The following is a 22,006-nucleotide window of genomic DNA, read 5'->3' on the forward strand; positions in this document are numbered from 1 at the left end:
AGCTGAGCCCCGCTGCTGGAGGCGCACAGACCGGGAGAGAGCCCGCAGCTCCCACAGCGGCAGGGCGACATCCAGGAGCAGAGCCCCGGGCACGGTGGGACCTCGTCAAATCATGCTGGATTGAGTGCCCGGCGCTGGAACCCATGCCCCCGCTCTGAATCCGAAACACCCTGGGAAGGAAGCCGAGGCGAAGAGCCAGCCACCTCCGCGCCATGGAACTTACAATGGAAAACCTGGGCAACCTGCACAGCGTGTCCCACTCCCAGGCCGGGGAGCTGATGGGGGGCTCGCACAGCAGGCAGGCGTCTCACCGGAACCTGGTCTCCCACGGGCGCCCCGCCATGGTCTCCAGCATGGCCTCCATCCTGGAAGGAGGCGACTACCGGCCCGAGCACTCGCTGTCGGGCCCCCTGCACCCTGCCATGAGCATGTCCTGCGAGTCCCCCTCGGGCATGAGCCTCAGCAGCACCTACACCACCCTGACGCCCCTGCAGCACCTGCCCCCCATCTCCACCGTCTCCGACAAGTTCCACCACCATCACCACCACCCGCACCACCACCACCACCACCCGCACCAGAGGCTGGGCGGCAACGTGAGCGGCAGCTTCACCCTCATGAGGGATGACCGAGGCTTGGCATCCATGGGCAACCTCTACAGCCACTACCCCAAGGACATGTCCAGCATGGGGCAGCCGCTGTCCCCCCTCTCCAACGGCCTGGGATCTTTGCACAACTCCCAGCAGTCCCTGGCCCCCTACGGCCCCGGCGGGCACCTGTCCAACGACAAGATGCTCTCCCCCAATGGCTTCGAGCAGCACGCCGCCATGCTCTCCAGGAGCGAAGACCACCTGGGCAGAGGACTCGGGGGCCCCGGGGGCGGCATGATGGGCCCTTTGAATGGCATGCACCCGCACGGGCACCACCATTCCCAGTCCAACGGCGCGCTGCTCGGCGACAGGGACCGGCAGGCGTCCACGTCGGGCTCACAATCCAACTCCGGCCAGGTGGAGGAGATTAACACCAAAGAGGTGGCCCAGAGGATCACGGCCGAGCTGAAGCGCTACAGCATCCCCCAGGCCATCTTTGCCCAGAGGATCTTGTGCAGGTCTCAGGGGACGCTCTCGGACCTCCTGAGGAACCCCAAGCCTTGGAGTAAGCTGAAGTCCGGCCGGGAAACCTTCCGGAGAATGTGGAAGTGGCTGCAGGAGCCCGAGTTTCAAAGGATGTCGGCCCTGAGGCTTGCAGGTGAGAGACGGTGGAGTGTGCCCCCCAGGGGCATTGTAGAGTCTGGGGTGCCGCGGGAGCACCCAGTATTGTGCCTGAGTGTGTACGAGTGTCATGCACAGAAACACAATGCCTGAGTGTGCACGAGTGTCATATCTGCACTCAGAAACACAAAGCCTGAGTGTGTGAGTATCATATCTGCACTCAGAAACACAATGACTGAGTGTGTAATATGTATGATATCTACACTCATAAACCCAGCACCTGAGTGTGTATTATGCATATGTGCACTCATAAACAAAATGCCTGAGTGTATTTAAGTATCATTGCTGCACTCATAAACACAATGCCTGACTGTATAATATGCATATCTGCACACACAATGCCTGATTGTATTTGAGTATCATATCTGAACTCATAAACCCAGTGCCTGAGTGTGTAATATGCATATCTGCACTCATAAACAAAATGCCTGAGTGTATATGAGTATCATATCTGCACTCATAAACACAATGCTTAGTGTATGAGTATCATATCTGCACTCATAAACACAATGCTTAGTGTATGAGTGTCATGTCTGCACTCATAAACCCAATGCATGAGTGTGTAATATGTATGATATCTACTCTCATAAACACAATGCCTGAGGGTGTAATATGTATGATATCTACTCTCATAAACACCATGCCTGAGAGTATAACATCTATGATATCTACTCTCATAAACACAATGCCAGACTGTATAATATGCATATCTGCACACACAATGCCTGATTGTATATGAGTATCATATCTGAACTCATAAACCCAGTGCCTGAGTGTGTAATATGCATATCTGCACTCATAAACAAAATGCCTGAGTGTATATGAGTATCATATCTGCACTCATAAACACAATGCTTAGTGTATGAGTATCATATCTGCACTCATAAACACAATGCTTAGTGTATGAGTGTCATGTCTGCACTCATAAACCTAATGCATGAGTGTGTAATATGTATATCTACTCTCATAAACACAATGCCTGAGGGTGTAATATGTATGATATCTACTCTCATAAACACCATGCCTGAGTGTATAACATCTATGATATCTACTCTCATAAACACAATGCCTGTGTATATGTATGATATCTACACTCATTAACATAATGCCAGTGTGTATAATATGTATATCTGCACTCATAAACACAATGCCTCAGTGTGTAATATGTTTGCTATCTACTCTCATAAACAACATGCCAGATGCCTGAGGGTGTAATATGTATGATATCTACTCTCATAAACACCATGCCTGAGTGTGTAATATGTATGATATCTACACTCATTAACACAAAGCCTGTGTGTATAATATGTATATCTGCACTCATAAACACCATGCCTGTGCTTATATGTATGATATTTGCACTCATAAACACAATGCCTGTGTGTATATTATGTATGATATCTGCACCCATTAACACAATGCCTGTGCGTATAATATGTATTATATCTACACTCATTAACACAATGCTTGTGTGTATAATGTGTATGATATCTACACTCATAAACACAATGCCTGAGTGTATATGAGTATCAAATATACACTCATTAACACGATGCCTGTGCGCATAATATATATTATACCTACACTCATTAACACGATGTCTGTGTGTATAATATGAATATTTGCACTCATAAACACAATGCCTGTGTGTATATTATGCGTTATCCCTACACTCATAAGCATGATGCCTGAGTGTATGTGAGTACCATATCTACACTTATAAACACAATGTTTGTGTGTATAATATGGATAATATCTGCACTCATAAACACAATACTTATGTGTATAATGAGTATCATGTCTACATTAACACAATGCTTGTGTTTATAATAGGTATATCTACTCTCGTAAACACCATGCCTGAGTGTATATGAGTATCATATCTATACTCATTAACATGATGCTTGTGTGTATATGTATGATATCTACACTTATAAGCACAATGCCTGTGTGTATAGTATCTATTATATCTACAGTAAAACATGATGCCCGAGTGTATGTGTGTATCATATCTACACTCATTTACACAATGCCTCTGTATATAATATATATGATATCTACTCTCATAAGCACAATGCCTGAGTGTATATGAGTATCATATCTACACATTAACGCAATGCTTGTGTGTATGATAGGTATATCTTCACTCATAAACATGATCCCTGTGTGTGTATTATGATATCTACACCCATAAACAGGATGCCTGTGTATATAATACGTATATCTACACACAATGCCTCCATATATAATATATGTACCATATCTACACTCATAAACACAATGCCTCACATCTACACTGATAAACACGATACCTGTCTGTATAATATGTATCATATCATAAACACGATGCGTGTGTGTAATATGAATCATATCTACACTCATAAACATGATGCCTGTGTGTATATGTATAATTTCTACACCCACAAGAACGATGATGTCTCTCTATATAATATGTATCATATCTAGAGTCATAAACATGATGCCTCTCTATATAGTATCTTATATACAGTCATAAACATGAAGCCTCTCTATATAATATGTTTTATATCTACAGTCATAAACAGGATGCCACTGTATATAATATTTATCATATCTACACTCAAAAACAGGATGTCTCTCTATATAATATGTATTATATCTGCAGTCATAAACAGGAAGCCACTCTATATAATGTGTATCATATATACATTCATAAGCATGATGCTTCTCGGTATATGTATCGTATTTGCAGTTATTAAGAGGATGCCTCTCTATATAATATGCATCATATCTATAGTCATAATCACAATGCCTCTCTGTATAATATGTATCTTATCTACAGGTATAAACAGGAAGCATCTCTATATACAATATGTATGGTATCTACAGTCATAAACAGGATGCCTCTATATTATATGTATCATATCTATAGGCATAAGCATGATGCCTCTATCATATATACAGCCATAAACAGGATGCCTTTATCATATCTACAGTCATAAACAGGATGCCTCTCTATATAATATGTATCCTATCTACCGTCATAATCAGGTTGCCTCTCTATATAATATGTATCATATCTACAGTCATAAACAGGATGCCTCGCTATATAATATGTATCGTATATGCAGTTATAAAGAGGATGCCTCTCTATATAATATGTATCGTATCTAGTCATAAACAGGACACCGCTATATATAATATGTGTTGTATCTACACTCCTAAACAAGAGACCTCCCTTTATAATATGTATTGTATCTACAGTCATAATCAAGATTCCTCTATATATATGTATCATATCTACAGTCATAAACAGGACACCTATGTATATATAATATGTATCTTGTCTACACTCCTAAACAAGCCACCTCTCTATATAATATATATTGTATCTACAGTCATAATCAGGATGCCTCTATATATATAATGTGTATCATATCTACAGTCATAAACAGGATGCCTCTCTATACAATATGTATTGAATCTGTAGTTATAAACAGGATGCCTCTATATAATATGTATCGTATCTACAGTCATAAACTGGACGCCTCTATCTATAATATGTATTGTATCTACAATCATAAACAGGATGCCAGTATATATATATAATATGTATCGTATCTACACTCCTAAACAAGACGTCTCCTAATATAATATGTATCATATCTACTTTCATAAGCAGGATGCCTCTCTATATAATATGTATTGAATCTGCAGGTATAAACAGGATGCCTCGCTATATAATATGTATCGTATCTACAGTCATAATCAGGATGCCTCTATATATAATAGGTATCATATCTACAATCATAATCAGGATGCCAATATATATATATAATATATATCGTATCTACACTCCTAAACAACCCGCCTCTCTATATAATATGTATTGTATCTACAGTCCTAATCAGGATGCCTCTATATATAATAGGTATCATATCTACAATCATAATCTGGATGCCAATATATATATATATATATATATATATATATATATATATATATATATATATATGTGTGTGTGTGTTTGTATTTATTATGTATTGTATCTACACTCCTAAACAATCGCCTCCCTATATAATATGTATCGTATCTACAGTCATAAACAGGATGCCTCTATATATAATAGGTGTCATATCTACAGTCATAAACAGGGCACCTATATATGTAATATGTATTGTATCTACACTCCTAAACAATCACCTCCCTATATAATATGTATTGTATCTACAATCATAAACAGGACACCTATATATATAATATGTATTGTATCTACAGTCATAATGCCGATGTATATAATATGTATCATTTCTATAGTCATAAGCACAATGCTTCTATCATAACTACACTCATAAACACGACGCCTCTCTATATACCACGTCTGATATCTCTACAATGCCTGTGTGTATCACATGCATCATATCTACACTCATAAACACGATACTTGTGTATGAAATATGTATTATATCTACATTCAAAAACACGTTTTCACTTTATATAACATGTGATATGAACTCTGATAAACACGAGGCCTGTGTGTGTGTATACACAGTGCTGACGTGCGTTTGTGTGCATACCCAAGGCGTTACTGTGTCTGCACAAGCACGCCTATAGGAGCATACATATGTAATATTTATGTTAGTGTACAGTGCCCCCTTCATCCGTGGGTCCCGCTAAGGAGACGGAAGAGTTTATAAAGTCGATATTCTTTCCAGGGTGCTCTCATTTCAGCGGAAGTGATACACACACGGAAACGTGCATCCGGCCCGGTATGGTCCTTCGAAATGGCCTCCGTTCAACCTGTCACTATAAGAAACGCACATCATCCCTAGGCGGTGGGCTGTGATGGTTTGTGTTAGTGGAAAGGCGAGCGGGCTGTGGTTCTAGAGGGCCTGCCGTGCCCCCAGTGCCCACGCCCGCTCTGCCCCGTGCCCAGCTCCGCCTGCAGGCCAGGGTGGCCGTGTCACAGGTCACACAGGCAGTGCCCGGGATGATGCGCCTCGCTCCAGCCTCTTTGTTTGCGGGGAAGGCCTGCTCCTGGAGGCAGCTGAGCGGGTCACAACTCAGCTGCGCCTCCAGCCAACGAATCGATATGATGGCCCTTCACTTTACAAATGGCGCAGCCAATCAATGATCTATGGCCCATCGGGCGAGCGGCGTTAGGGGACCTCTCGCGCCTCGCGCGACGTCCTCCTTTGAATGGGCGTGAGAGGGATCAAGGAAGAAAGAAATCAGAGAGGCGTGTGCGTGCTCGTGTGCGCGCGTGAGTCCATGCTCACGTTTACGCAGGTACAAGCGTGTGATGGATGATGGTTTTGCTCATGCGTGACGTGTTCTAGTGGCATGAGACATAAGCCCGTGCCGGGTGTACTGCTTGCACCCCCTCCCGCGCACACAAGCGGTTTGCGGGATCACAGAGCACGTTACACTCAGTCCCTTGCGATCTGGCAGGGTTTACTTGTGGACATCTCCACGGCATCGGTCTCAGATGGCGGTGCACGTGCACCCGGGTACCCCGATCCTGCGAACCCTCCCCGAGAACAAACACATCCCTGCCTATCCCTGAAGCTATAAATGTATGGTGAGAGTGGACAGACGGACGTAGGAATCGATCGATCGATCGATTGGCTGGGGGATGGGTAGATGCTTGGACGGACAGACGGGTGGAGGGATAGACGGACGGGCAGGAGGGTGGATGGATGGGTTGGTTGATGTACAGATGGCTGGACACACGCACTGACGGATGGATGACTGGATACATGGGTGTGTGGCTGAGATGGTCGGTGGACAGGTGGATGGATCCGCGGACTGAGTGTGAATGGACCGGTGAGTCGATGGATGGACTCAGTGGATGCAGGTTGGGTGGATTGGATGGATGGATTTGGGCCAATGGACCCTCGGGTGAGGGTGGGTGACTAATGCATGTTGGTGCTGCCTTAAATGTGGACGGTTCCGACGGCTGCAGACCCGTTGCTTGTGTCACAGATGGCCTAAAGGAGCATCCATCTGGGCTCGGTGGCTGCCGTCGTCGCGCGCAGTGTTTATGTGCGGCCTTCGTGGCCCATCCGCCTCCCCCGGAAGAAGAACGCAAAGAGCCCCTCACTTCTGACATAGAGTGCAGCTCGAGCACAGAGTGGGTCCCAGCAAGGCATCCTGCAGCTCGGCACGCACACACCGGTTCTGATCTGCTGGGCCCCGGCCTACCTTCCCTCAGGCCTCTGCGCCCGTCCTTCTTGCAGGTGCACACGAGCGCCCAGAGCGCCATCCCTGCCCGTGACACATGCCCCGATCTTCGCGTGGGCCCGTGCCGGCTGGCGTGGCACCCACTCCAGATGCGTGCCCCTGTCCACGCAGCCGTCTGCGGTATTTATTGGCGCAGGCCGGGATTCATATGCATTTAGTGTAATTCAGCTGCTCTTTAATTAGGGCAGCATAGTGGCATCTTTTAGTTCCAGTCAATGCCCTATTGAAAAGCACTTAATAGAATGCAAATTGTTCTTGGCTTTACAAGGTTCTGGTAAATAAAGATTTAAAGACTGCCACAATTGGCTTTTTAAGTAGCTCTGTTGTTCAATCTAATTGAGCAGTTGGTGTTTTATTTCCCACTCACCAAAAATAAAAGGAGCATCACCTGAGGAATGGCGGCTGCCGGAAGACACCTCTGGAATATTACAGGACGCACTTAAAACGTCTCAAGTGGTTGGGTGTTTGCAGGAGCCGGTATAGCGCCCACATTCACGGCCCACAGGACGAAAACGCGCCGAGCGCCCGATAAAAGCGTCTTCTCTTCATACGAAAGTATTATAGCAGCGTAGCATTCCCGCGAGAATGCTATATTCAGTGAGCATTATTTTCTATATCCTAGAATTTTAAATGAAAAGGCGCTGAGCCGGGTTTACGTTCATACTGTAGGCTCCCTACATTTCTGTTTCTGAATATTTTTTTTGCATTAGAAATGATAGTGCTGGGCGTCAGTATGCGTCTCTCTCTCTCACACACACACACACAGATACATACATGTAAGCGCGCACCAAGACGCGTGTTTAATATCCGAGTATGTATGTGTGCGTACAAATATATATATATATATATATATATATATATATATATATATATATATATATATATATATATATATATATATATACATACACGGATATATATCTACAGATAGATATGGACTCAGAGGTAGGCAAGCATTCTTAAAAACACCCATACGCACGCACGTATTATATCCCCAGGCGAAAATATACCTACAGAGGAACAAGTGCGTGCAGACATCATTATACATGCATGTGCACGCGGTGCCCACATACATATATACAGCTATATATATGTATAGATACATGTACACACAGACACACATACCGTACATACACACAACTCGAACACCAAGAACGCTGCATTATATATATATACATATATATATATATATATATATATATATATATATGTGTGTGTGTGTGTGTGTGTGTGTATATATATATATGTATACACACACACACACATATATATATATATATATATATATATATATATATATATATATATATATATATATATATATATTCTCAAACACACATTTGAAGACACAAACAAGATATTTACACGGCAATACTTCTACTTTCCCCAAAAAAATACTTACTGTTCAGAAATATCAGTGATATTTTTGACTGCCTAAATATATATTAAATGTATATTATCACGTAGAAGTTCCCCGTGTCACCTCTTTCCCTGAGGCAAAATAGATGTACACTTCGCAAACATCTTTAAAAGAGGCCATCGATTTTTTTAATGATGCTTTAAAACACCAAATACTAAAAATTCCAAATAGTTTTTGTTGACACTTGTAAGACGACGGCTTCTTCCATTGGATACAGGAATCGCTTTTGTCAACCTGTTGTTTGGTGTATTCATTTCACAGAACGGGGACTGCTATTGTGATGTGGTAGGATATGGACGACTGGCGGTGCTGTGCGATATTTAAAACACAACTCACCCGGGCACACAGACCGCAGGCTAGGAGTGTGGCCTTTTTAGGTTTTTGTACAAAAGATAATGTTTTATTAAATAACAAATAAGTGATTGTAAAATGGAAGAACATGGAAGTTCGTTGTGACGGATTGTAGGGTACAGTAAAAATTGCAATATTTCAAAATATGGGCAAACATATGAATGGTCTCTCGATAAACGTTTTAGGGAAAAATTAAGTATATAATAGAAAAGACCATGGCGGAAACAGGACGTATTTATGGCCCTGGGGTTTAATGACATAAGTTGAATGAAACAGAAAGCAGGTTGAAAGCAAGGGCCGAGCATGGAATTGCGGATGGAAGAAAATACAAAGCGGGTGGTGAAGAGGCCCGGAAGGGAGAAGTCCCCAGTGACGAGGGAAGAAACGAGGCCTAAAGAACTAGAGACAGGAGGAAGGGAGAAAGGAAAGGGAGCGCCGCACTCTAAAGCCAGCAGAAAACGCGCAAAGATGGCGCGGTCCAGAAATAACACGAAACTCTATGAAATGCAAACATCTTCTTTCAAATGCAAATGCCCGGCTTTCTCCTGTCCGGAGCGGGAACAGGGATCAATGCTAATTGCGTTCCGGGTCCCCCGGCGAAAATGCCCGAAATGTTAGGTTGGAGGAGAGGGCCGCGTCGGGGAAGTGTCCGAAGCGGCCGGGGCTGGGCCCACAAACCCCGGACGGAGCCCGGAGTGGGCCGTCCGCGGGTGGACGCCGCTCTCCTCCCAGCCCCCGTACCCCGGATGCATATTCCACGCAGATGCGTGGAATACATTACAGCGATTACATTAAAAACAGTAATTATATGGAAAGTGGAATTGGTTTGGGGGGTGGAGAGGGCTCCGCCACTCAGATCAATAAATTCGAATTACTATTCCTAATTCATCACAGTCAAGGCAATCGATTTCCTTCTCGGTGTCTTCAATTATTGCTTGAATTCCATCTCCAGAGCAAACCTATATACCCTTTTTGTAAATCACCAGAACTGATATGATATTGTAAAATATTGTCATGTGTGGCTTATGCGGGCGGCATCCGGGGTGAAACCCCCTCGGCCACCGTCCGGCGTGGAAAACGGGGCGCTGGCGAAGGATTGGTAGGGAGGACAAAGGCGAAACAAGAGGGCCGAGGAGGGAAAGGACGGGAGAGAGGGGGGGAAGAAAGGGACGCACAGGAAGAAGGCGGAAGAAGGAAAGGAAAAGATCGGAGGCAAAAGGAGGAAAGAGGGAGGTTATTGAGGGAGGGCGGGGGATGAAGGAAGGAAATAGGCGAGGAAGGAAAGAGGGGGGGGGGGGGTAAGAGAAGAAGCAAGGGACCCAGGGATAGAGCGCGCAGGAATGAAAGATTCAGAAGGTGAAAATGTCGCTTTACGTCTACCAGGCCGCGGAAGCTGACATGTTGTACCCCCTTCTTTGACCAAGAGCGCACCTGCTGAGAAATAAAACCCACACACTTCACCCCTCTAACCAACGTCCTGTCTCACTTTGCTTGTCGGTGGCTGGGACTCTTTCCCCATTCGAGGCCTTGAACCAACCAAGTTGCCTTTTCTCGGCTTCCCCGGCCTCTCCATCGCCCTTCACCTGCGGCTCTAGGCATCAAAGCCGCGAAGAAATAAACAATAGCTCCCCAATGCAATATCTGGGGCTTGTCGAACGCTATTATTGTTCCCAGTTGTCAGGGCAGATCCACACAGCGGCCTTCACACTGTGTCGGAAGCGGAGTCTACCGTGGGTGTGGGGGTGTGATGAAAGTGAAGCGCCTATGTGTGTGCGTGCGCGCCCAGGCAGCATTTATATCCGGGTGCACTGTTTATTTATCTATTTATTTTGAAGGTTTTATATAGCGCGAACCTGACTCTTGCGAGTATCAGAGCGCTTTACATGGCAAGTAGAAATATATACACAGTCTGTGCCTGTGTTGTTGATGTGTGCGTGTGTGCACAGCTCACGCGCAGTGTGTGCCTCTGGCGTCGACGTTTGTGTGCACTGTTGATGTGTGTGCACTGTTGACGCGTGCTGCCTGCCCGTGTTGTTGAGGTTGTGCGTGGGTCACTGTGCACTGTTGACGCGTGGTGCCTGCCTGTGTTGTTGATGTTTGTGCGCGCGTTTAAGAACCCGTTGGCACCCGTGACTGAAAGACAAGCTGTCCAAGAGCCCCCCACGAGCGAGGTGGAGCCCACAGTGTGCGTGTATGCAGGGGCGTGAAGCGAGGGGTGGTCAGGGACGGAGACCGGAAGATGAAGGCAGCAGGTGTGAGGGCGCCGAGGGGCGGAGGAGAGACCGGACACAGGCCGACCGCGGCTCTGCGTCCGGGTGCGTTCCCCGTGGCAGTAATAATACATGACATACCGTAAAACCCTGCGCGGCGTCACGTGTTTGATCGAACACTACCGTGGCCGCCTTTAAATAGAGGCCACGGTTGTGGAGGAGGCCGAGAGAGAGAATCGCGTGTGCAAGAGTAATCGATGAGGATTTATATTGCTGTGTAAAGTCTGTTGGGAAAACAACATTCAGGCTCTGGAACCGCAATGGATTTGACGAAGGACACAGTTTAGTCATAGGCACAATGAGTTTCCTTCTCCTATACGCCTATAGCTGTATTTTGCTCACATACTGAGGTCTCCTTCCGCCCACGCACCCGTCCATCCATCCACCCACCCCCATCCATCCAGCCATTATGGATAGCTCTTTTCTGCACCTTACAGTCCGGCTCGCCCGTTAGTTTTTCGTATACGTATGTCAACGCCATTCCTTTCTCCCCGGTTCTCATTCTGTTTCTCGCCCTTACTCAGCTGCCTCCGTGCACGCCTCATCACCGTGCCAACCTTCTCTTCCATGCATCCCATGTGCTGGGAGTTCAGCAGTCCATCGTGATGTATTAGTTAGAGTCAGTAAATAGAAGATCGATAAACAAGCTGGGCCCCCTATAAAATGGCAATTGCTGCCTTTCTATTCTTTCCACTCCAATTCCCTTTCTAACGGCAGCTCCAAGCCAGTGTGCAGACGAGCCATTCATTATTCATGCAGGCCTCTAACGTGTTCATGGTGACCAGTGTCCTGACTGCCCTGCTGACTCCTGCGCCACCAGCTGGGAGACCTAAACTGTACCCCTGGTGTCCAGCGTTCCCCGTCTCCACCTCCACCAGCTAGGATACCCAAAACACAACAATGCTGTCCGTCTCTCGTTGTCTCCAGCTCCACCAGCTAGGAGACCCAAAACACAACAATGCTGTCCGTCTCTCGCTGTCTCCAGCTCCACCAGCTAGGAGACCCAAAACACAACAATGCTCTCCGTCTCTCGCTGTCTCCAGCTCCACCAGCTAGGAGACCCAAAACACAACAATGCTCTCCGTCTCTCGCTGTCTCCAGCTCCACCAGCTAGGATACCCAAGACACAACAATGCTCTCCGTCTCTCGCTGTCTCCAGCTCCACCAGCTAGGATACCCAAAACACAACAATGCTGTCCGTCTCTCGCTGTCTCCAGCTCCACCAGCTAGGAGACCCAAAACACAACAATGCTCTCCGTCTCTCGCTGTCTCCAGCTCCACCAGCTAGGATACCCAAAACACAACAATGCTGTCCGTCTCTCGTTGTCTCCAGCTCCACCAGCTAGGAGACCCAAAACACAACAATGCTGTCCGTCTCTCGCTGTCTCCAGCTCCACCAGCTAGGAGACCCAAAACACAACAATGCTCTCCGTCTCTCGCTGTCTCCAGCTCCACCAGCTAGGATACCCAAAACACAACACTGCTGTCCGTCTCTCGCTGTCTCCAGCTCCTCCAGCTAGGAGACCCAAAACACAACAATGCTCTCCGTCTCTCGCTGTCTCCAGCTCCACCAGCTAGGATACCCAAAACACAACAATGCTCTCCGTCTCTCGCTGTCTCCAGCTCCTCCAGCTAGGAGACCCAAAACACAACAATGCTCTCCGTCTCTCGCTGTCTCCAGCTCCACCAGCTAGGAGACCCAAAACACAACAATGCTCTTCGTCTCTCGCTGTCTCCAGCTCCACCAGCTAGGATACCCAAAACACAACACTGCTGTCCGTCTCTCGCTGTCTCCAGCTCCTCCAGCTAGGAGACCCAAAACACAACAATGCTCTCTGTCTCTCGCTGTCTCCAGCTCCACCAGCTAGGATACCCAAAACACAACAATGCTCTCCGTCTCTCGCTGTCTCCAGCTCCTCCAGCTAGGAGACCCAAAACACAACAATGCTGTCCGTCTCTCGCTGTCTCCAGCTTCACCAGCTAGGAGACCCACAACACAACAATGCTGTCCGTCTCTCGCTGTCTCCAGCTCCACCAGCTAGGATACCCAAAACACAACAATGCTGTCCGTCTCTCGCTGTCTCCAGCTCCACCAGCTAGGATACCCAAAACACAACAATGCTCTCCTTCTCTCGCTGTCTCCAGCTCCTCCAGCTAGGAGACCCAAAACACAACAATGCTCTCCGTCTCTCGCTGTCTCCAGCTCCACCAGCTAGGAGACCCAAAACACAACAATGCTGTCCGTCTCTCGCTGTCTCCAGCTCCACCAGCTAGGATACCCAAAACACAACAATGCTCTCCGTCTCTCGCTGTCTCCAGCTCCACCAGCTAGGATACCCAAAACACAACAATGCTGTCCGTCTCTCGCTGTCTCCAGCTCCACCAGCTAGGATACCCAAAACACAACAATGCTGTCCGTCTCTCGCTGTCTCCAGCTCCACCAGCTAGGAGACCCAAAACACAACAATGCTCTCCGTCTCTCGCTGTCTCCAGCTCCACCAGCTAGGAGACCCAAAACACAACAATGCTCTCCGTCTCTCGCTGTCTCCAGCTCCACCTGCTAGGAGACCCAAAACACAACAATGCTGTCCGTCTCTCGCTGTCTCCAGCTCCACCAGCTAGGATACCCAAAACACAACAATGCTCTCCGTCTCTCGCTGTCTCCAGCTCCACCAGCTAGGATACCCAAAACACAACAATGCTGTCCGTCTCTCGCTGTCTCCAGCTCCACCAGCTAGGATACCCAAAACACAACAATGCTGTCCGTCTCTCGCTGTCTCCAGCTCCACCAGCTAGGATACCCAAAACACAACAATGCTCTCCGTCTCTCTCTGTCTCCAGCTCCACCAGCTAGGATACCCAAAACACAACAATGCTGTCCGTCTCTCGCTGTCTCCAGCTCCACCAGCTAGGATACCCAAAACACAACAATGCTGTCCGTCTCTCGCTGTCTCCAGCTCCACCAGCTAGGATACCCAAGACACAACAATGCTCTCCGTCTCTCGCTGTCTCCAGCTCCACCAGCTAGGATACCCAAAACACAACAATGCTGTCCGTCTCTCGCTGTCTCCAGCTCCACCAGCTAGGATACCCAAAACACAACAATGCTCTCCGTCTCTCGCTGTCTCCAGCTCCACCAGCTAGGATACCCAAAACACAACAATGCTCTCCGTCTCTCTCTGTCTCCAGCTCCACCAGCTAGGATACCCAAAACACAACAATGCTGTCCGTCTCTCGCTGTCTCCAGCTCCACCAGCTAGGATACCCAAAACACAACAATGCTGTCCGTCTCTCGCTGTCTCCAGCTCCACCAGCTAGGAGACCCACAACACAACAATGCTGTCCGTCTCTCGCTGTCTCCAGCTCCACCAGCTAGGATACCCAAGACACAACAATGCTCTCCGTCTCTCGCTGTCTCCAGCTCCACCAGCTAGGATACCCAAAACACAACAATGCTGTCCGTCTCTCGCTGTCTCCAGCTCCACCAGCTAGGATACCCAAAACACAACAATGCTGTCCGTCTCTCGCTGTCTCCAGCTCCACCAGCTAGGCTACCCAAAACACAACAATGCTGTCCGTCTCTCGCTGTCTCCAGCTCCACCAGCTAGGATACCCAAAACACAACAATGCTGTCCGTCTCTCGCTGTCTCCAGCTCCACCAGCTAGGATACCCAAAACACAACAATGCTGTCCGTCTCTCGCTGTCTCCAGCTCCACCAGCTAGGAGACCCAAAACACAACAATGCTGTCCGTCTCTCGCTGTCTCCAGATCCACCAGCTAGGATACCCAAAACACAACAATGCTGTCCGTCTCTCGCTGTCTGCAGCTCCACCAGCTAGGATACCCAAAACACAACTATGCTGCCCGTCTCTCGCTGTCTCCAGCTCCACCAGCTAGGATACCCAAAACACAAAATGCTGTCCGTCTCTCGCTGTCTCCAGCTCCACCAGCTAGGATACCCAAAACACAACAATGCTGCCCGTCTCTCGCTGTCTCCAGCTCCACCAGCTAGGATACCCACAACACAACAATGCTGTCCGTCTCTCGCTGGCTCCAGCTCCACCAGCTAGGATACCCAAGACACAACAATGCTCTCCGTCTCTCGCTGTCTCCAGCTCCACCAGCTAGGATACCCAAAACACAACTATGCTGCCCATCTCTCGCTGTCTCCAGCTCCACCAGCTAGAATACCCAAAACACAAAATGCTGTCCGTCTCTCGCTGTCTCCAGCTCCACCAGCTAGGATACCCAAAACACAACAATGCTGTCCGCCTCTCGCTGTCTGCAGCTCCACCAGCTAGGATACCCAAAACACAACTATGCTGCCCATCTCTCGCTGTCTCCAGCTCCACCAGCTAGAATACCCAAAACACAAAATGCTGTCCGTCTCTCGCTGTCTCCAGCTCCACCAGCTAGGATACCCAAAACACAACAATGCTGCCCGTCTCTCGCTGTCTCCAGCTCCACCAGCTAGGATACCCAAAACACAACAATGCTGTCCGTCTCTCGCTGTCTCCAGCTCCACCAGCTAGGATACCCAAAACACAGCAATGCTGTCCATCTCTCGCTGTCTCCAGCTCCACCAGCTAGGATACCCAAAACACAACAATGCTGTCCGTCTCTCGCTGTCTCCAGCTCCACCAGCTAGGATACCCAAAATACAACAATGCTGTCCGTCTCTCGCTGTCTCCAGCTCCACCAGCTAGGATACCCAAAACACAACAATGCTGTCCGTCTCTCGCTGTCTCCAGCTCCACCAGCTAGGATACCCAAAACACAACAATGCTGTCCGTCTCTCGCTGTCTCCAGCTCCACCAGCTAGGATACCCAAAACACAACAATGCTGTCCGTCTCTCGCTGTCTCCAGCTCCACCAGGTAGGATACCCAAAACACAACAATGCTGTCCGTCTGTCTCTCGCTGTCTCCAGCTCCACCAGTCGTCATTTTGCACACTATCGCCTCAGTTTGCACCCAGCCATAGTGAAAATCAGTCTTGACTATGCTCCATTTAGAGCAGTCCAGCCCGAACTGCCAGGCCAAGTCCTCCCTGACCCGAAACACATGCAACCCAAGACTCTGGCCTATCAGTCCAATAAAGCTTGGTTCCAGTGGCAAAGTGTGCAAGGGTCGCAGGGCTGGGCATACCCATCTCACTGAAGTGTACAAAAACGTGGTGGATGGTCTGCTTGAATTCATCTCAGCCACAGGATTAATTCATGCATTCCATCCATCACTTTTTAGCTAAAGGTATTTTACAGTTAGCTGCTGTTGGGTGCATTGTGTTGTGCATAGAGCCCTTGACCAAGGTTCTCTAAATTCTTGTTACTGGTAATTTTCATTCCCTGCCTTCTCATAATGCCTTGTTTACCCACAGGACCTCAAATCTAATTAAGGCGCATAGCAAAAAATATACCACATCCCTTCAGAAGTGCTCCTCGTTCTTCAAGATCTTTAGACGTTACACCCTGCTTCTTGCCCCTTGTTTCATGGGGTCCACCGTCTACTTGGAAGTCACTCTCCCCGATAAGGGCACAATTTTGACCCGCAGATCTGCTCTTAAAGATTATTTTTATTTCTATGCTCTCGTTACTAATAATGATCCACTAACTTTTTCCAAGAGAAACCTGGCTTTGATATTCTACACCCCAGCCTCCTGGCTCAATCTCGCCCTGTTACTTTATTTTAAAGAAGGACCATGTGCTGTGAAGGGAGATATCATCTTTAGGCTCAGAAGTAATCACTTTCATCATTTTATATTCAAAACATGTGACAGCGTTGTATTATTCTTCCCCACCCTTGTCAGTCAATGAGCAGTGTAGACAACTAAAGGGACATTGAAGGAAGTGCCTCTCCTACTGCACTGGTACACCAGGTTACCCAAATCCTATCTGGAAGATGGTAGCTCAGAATCAGGTATATTGCTCCGTGCTTATTTCCCTGGATTTCCAGTCCTCACTGCTGCTGCCCGTCTCCATCAGATGTGGCCTCGTTGTAGACTGGAGGGTGGGTTTGTTTCATTCTCTCATCCCACTCTTGTCCAATAAGCCCTCTGATTGGGCAGTGCAGACAACTGAAGGGGCATTAAAGGTAGTGGCTCCTGTTGTTAGATTTTTATATTTAGAATCCCAGTCACCATTTAGGTTTTATGCCGGAGTTGGTTGATATCCCACCCTCTCCTTGTTGGTAATGTCAGTTCTTTAACTTACTCTCTGATATAAATGGCTTGTATATGGTCCCTTGGATACTATGTGTGAGTTTTTTGTATTATTCCTTGACAAAAAAATCATTCTAAACTCAGTTTTCATTAGTCTCACTCATCCACTTGGTGCATTTTATACCTCTTGTTATATCTCCACAATCATTTTGATTTTCCTTTCTGTTTGTTCTGCTCAAGCCCTTGACCTGCGTACATGTAACTTCTTTGACGTTTACCTTCTACTCACTATGCCATCCAGAGAAGGCAAAAAAATAAATCCTTCTGCAGATCTTGCACTGCTTACCACTGAAGGTCTACTGACTACAGAACAGAAGGGTCAACACCTACGGTATCAACGTCTCACATTGCTCAAGTATAAAAGAGCAATAATTAAGACCAGAACTTAAAACAGTTATTCACAAAAAAACTTTTTTTTTTAGGAGTGTTTCTCGTGAACTCCATGTATAGCTCCCCGCCATTTACAAGATCTATGTGCTAATTTTGAAATCCTTTTATGTTTCCAGAATTATTAACATGAGATGGGGAATCTCAGTGACTGATAAGTAGGTTCAACTGTCAAGTCCACACAATCTCATAAAAATGTCTTCAGGTCTTCTTTCCCAGAATTTAGTCTGGCATGTGCCTCCATTGGTGTTGTACCTTTTTAAAGAAACTCCCATCTATAGAGTTCCGATTAGAGTATTCTGAAGCCTGGCCACTGAAAAGGCAGGATACCCTTCTGGGACCCTTTGTCACCACCCTGTCAACAAATCCCTTACCTCTTGGATTGGATCAAAGAGGATGGGGTCACGTCCCTTCTGAAAAAGATCAACTTTGAGCTCCAAACCTTGGCCATATTCACCATTATTACCCTCTCACAATTGTCAAGGTTTAAAAAAAAGTGGTCCATCAGCTTCAGATCTTTATGGGCAACCATCACCATTCCTCTTCTGCATAATCTGCAATCAGGTCTGACTGTGGATCTGAGTTGAAATTACTGGAATTTTGGGATGGTACACCTGAAATAGAGAGATGTGTGCCTGTATTCTCCTTGGGGATCTGGAGTTATCTGCAATGTTTGACCCCATAGATGATGACACTGAACACATTCAGAGTCACTATTGGTTGGTTCCATTGCTCAACGAACAGTCTAAATGGGTTTTTCTTTGGCTCTTTCTTATCTCAGTCTGTCAGGATTGACTGTTGAGCCCACTTCGGGCCCTCACCATTCTATTTAACATGTACGTAGTCTGCTAATTTTGTCTCTTTACCAGCTTAATCGATTATCATCTGTTGTCTTTCAGCCTTTGGTAGTCAGCCCAGAAAATGTGAATGTGTGTGTCTGTGCTAGTTCATTACAATTAAGCATAGACAACATGTTAGTGGTCTTTCTTAATATGATCACTAAGGCTATCCACCAAGAGAGTTCCATTCCCATGCTTTTTGCTGTTCATGTGGTGATAAGTTAGTACAGTTTGTGTTCTCCCTGATTAGTACATGAACACAGTCCACCAAGTGGGAGCAGAACACAGTCCACCAAGTGGGAGCAGTGGTCACAAACTGCTTCTTCCAAATGGCCAAACCAATAACTATCATGCAACGTCTAGACAAACAGGTGTTGGCAAAGCCAATAGATTTGGATATGATGTGTTAACGCATACAGCGTTTGCACATTAAAGCAAGACACATAGGAAGGAGTCAACAGGAGCAGGCAAAGAAGTCTATACCTGTAAAGTAGTCCCTCATTCATTTCAATGCAAGCACTGGAGTGGAAGCGGGAGGATATTCCCAAGCAAACAGTAGCATTAGATGAGATATGAGTACTACACTAGTCTCAACCAAGAGGTGATTGATAAAGTCTGAAGCCAATGACAGGCTGGTCTGGTCAAAGAAATACAATGGTTGAAAGCAGCACCCACAAATCCCACTCTCTATCTATTGTAAGCAATAGTTCTGTTTGACTGCTGTGCCATCAATACCCAGACTTAAAATAGGCACTTATTGGTGTAGTTGTTGGCCAAATAAAAAGGCATTACGTTGAGAAAATCCAGCGGCATCTATATTGACTCCTGGTTTGTGCTAAAATTCTTTGCAAACATATTTCTTTGGCTTTTAAATGTTTTCAAGCCCCAGCAAGCACTATTTGGAACCCAAAATAATCACTTTGCCGTACTCCTCCAAAGTGAAAACCTCAGTCTACTGATGCTTTCTCCTTATAAATTAAAGACGAAAGGTTTGTAATTTGCCACTAATGCTCACTTTTGCAGCACCACATTTTTTTTTTGGTTAAGCCCTCCATGAGAGTGGATTTGTTTCCCAGCTGCGTTCCTTGTGTACTTCTTTTCCCCCCATTGCCATGTACCATGTTGCGCTCTCTAGTCTGTGTGCTTCTCCCCCACACCCATACCCTGTGTTGTACTTGCTGTGTTGGTTCTGCCCCATGTTACTTCGCCCCCTCCTTGATTCCTTCCCCAGCTGCACCCTCTGTCTTGCTCTGCTCCACTCTCACCCTCCTTGTTGCTTCCCCACAATTACGCATCAAAAACAAAGAGAGAAAACGCTTTTGCGCATACATTTGTACTTTTTTTCTTATTTACCAATCCAACTCAGATTAGTAAATAAAAAGGGAAAATAGTGCCTGTGTCGTTTTGTAGGCACATGTTGCACATTGCAATAAAATAAGGCAGGCAGACGCATCATACATGTGCAGCTTCGCTAATAGTTGTCCCATTGCAAAAACCATTGGCAAACTACAAAGGCGAGACCAGTTGGCCTTGCCATTTCTTGTTTCTCAGGTCTCCTGCACACTGTCGATTACACAGATAGTTGTCAGTAGTTTGATGATAACAAGCCTTTTGGCTGCCAGTGTGCAGCTTGATGCCTCTAAAATCAACATGCACATAAGCATTGCTATCTTTCACGTTTGAAACTGTATGCCTTTTTCTGTCCATCTTTACAGTCTTGTGATATTTTTTACAGTGCTAAGAAATAACAGAAGTGTGATGTAAAGTGCTATGTAAAAAAAAGTGTTCAAATAAGAATAATAGTCAGTCAATTAATCGCAGGCTTGTAAAGTGTGACTACTCACCGGGAAGAGTCTCAAGGCGCTGGAGGGGGGGTTTGCAGGTCCGTCGAGGCGCTGTGATTCAGCCTAAGAGGCAGGTCTTGAGGTCCTTCCTGAATTGAGGCAGTGACAGTGATTAGCTGAGGTGGAAGAGGCAGGGTGTTCCAGGTCTTTGTTGTGAGGTAGGATCTTCCTCCTGTTGTAGTCCTGTGGATATGTGGAACGTTAGACAACGCCAGTTGGGCGGAGCGTAGGCCTCTGGTGGGTACATGAAATGCGAGGCTCTGGTTGAGGTACGTAGGTCCTGTGTCATGTAGGGCTATCTATGCATGTGTGAAGAGCTTAAAGGTGATTCTTTTGTTGACTGGGAGCCAGTGGAGGTCTCTTAGGTGGTTGGTGATGTGGTTGCGGTGGGTGATGTTGAGGATGAGTCTGGCGAAGGCGTTCTGGATGTTCTGCAGTTTCTTGAAGAGTTTCTGGATGATGCTGGCATAGAGTGCGTTGCCATAGACGATTCTGCTACTGATGAGTGCATGGATGACCGTCTTCTTGGACTTGATGGGGATCAATTTAAAGATCTTTCAGAGCAGGCATAGCGTGTGGAAACAAGATGATGAGACAGCGTTAATCTGGAGGCTCATGGTGAGCGAGGAGTCCAGGATGATGCTCAGGTTCTGCATGTGGTCTGTGAGTGCGGGGGAGGTTCCAAGTGCTGCGTGCCACCAGGAGCCATCCCATGTAGAGGGGGTGAAGCCCATGATGAGGACTTTGGTCTTCTCTGAGTTGAGCTTGAGGCAGTTGTTCTTCATTCAGACAACAACAGCCTTCATCCCATTGTGAAAGTAGTTCTTGGAGAATGTTGGTTCATTGGTAAGGGTGAGAATCAGCTGGGTGTCGGCGTAGGAGACGATGTTGAGTCTATGGTTCCTGGCAATGGCTGCGAGTGGGGCCATGATAGATTTTGAAAAGCGTGGGGCTCAGGGAGGAGCCCTGAGGCACTCCGCAGCTGATCTCTGTGTGTTCCGAGAGGAACTGAGGTAGTCTGATTCTCTGTGTTCAGCCGGTGAGGAAGGAGCTCAGCTGGTGAGGAAGGAGTGGATCCATTCAAGGGCTTTATCATGGATGCCGGCGTCGTGGAGTCTTGTGCATAAAGTGTGGTGAGAGACAGTATTAAAGGTGGCCTAGAGGTCCAGGGGGATGAGGGCTGCCATTT

At 46.8% G+C, this 22,006-nt stretch overlaps 1 protein-coding gene across 1 annotated transcript in view; it reads left to right on the forward strand.

Moving 5' to 3' along the window:
- Window positions 1–212: 212 nt before the first annotated feature.
- ONECUT3 (one cut homeobox 3) overlaps window positions 213–22,006 on the forward strand; it is a 224,928-nt gene continuing 203,134 nt past the window's right edge. The window contains exon 1 of the mRNA XM_078669976.1: window positions 213–1,245. Coding sequence (XP_078526102.1) covers window positions 213–1,245 — 1,033 coding nt within the window. The remainder of the gene's footprint in view (window positions 1,246–22,006) is intronic.

Source organism: Lissotriton helveticus, chromosome 12 (assembly GCF_964261635.1).
Source record: "Lissotriton helveticus chromosome 12, aLisHel1.1, whole genome shotgun sequence".
In the NCBI taxonomy this organism is placed as follows: Eukaryota; Metazoa; Chordata; class Amphibia; order Caudata; family Salamandridae; genus Lissotriton; species Lissotriton helveticus.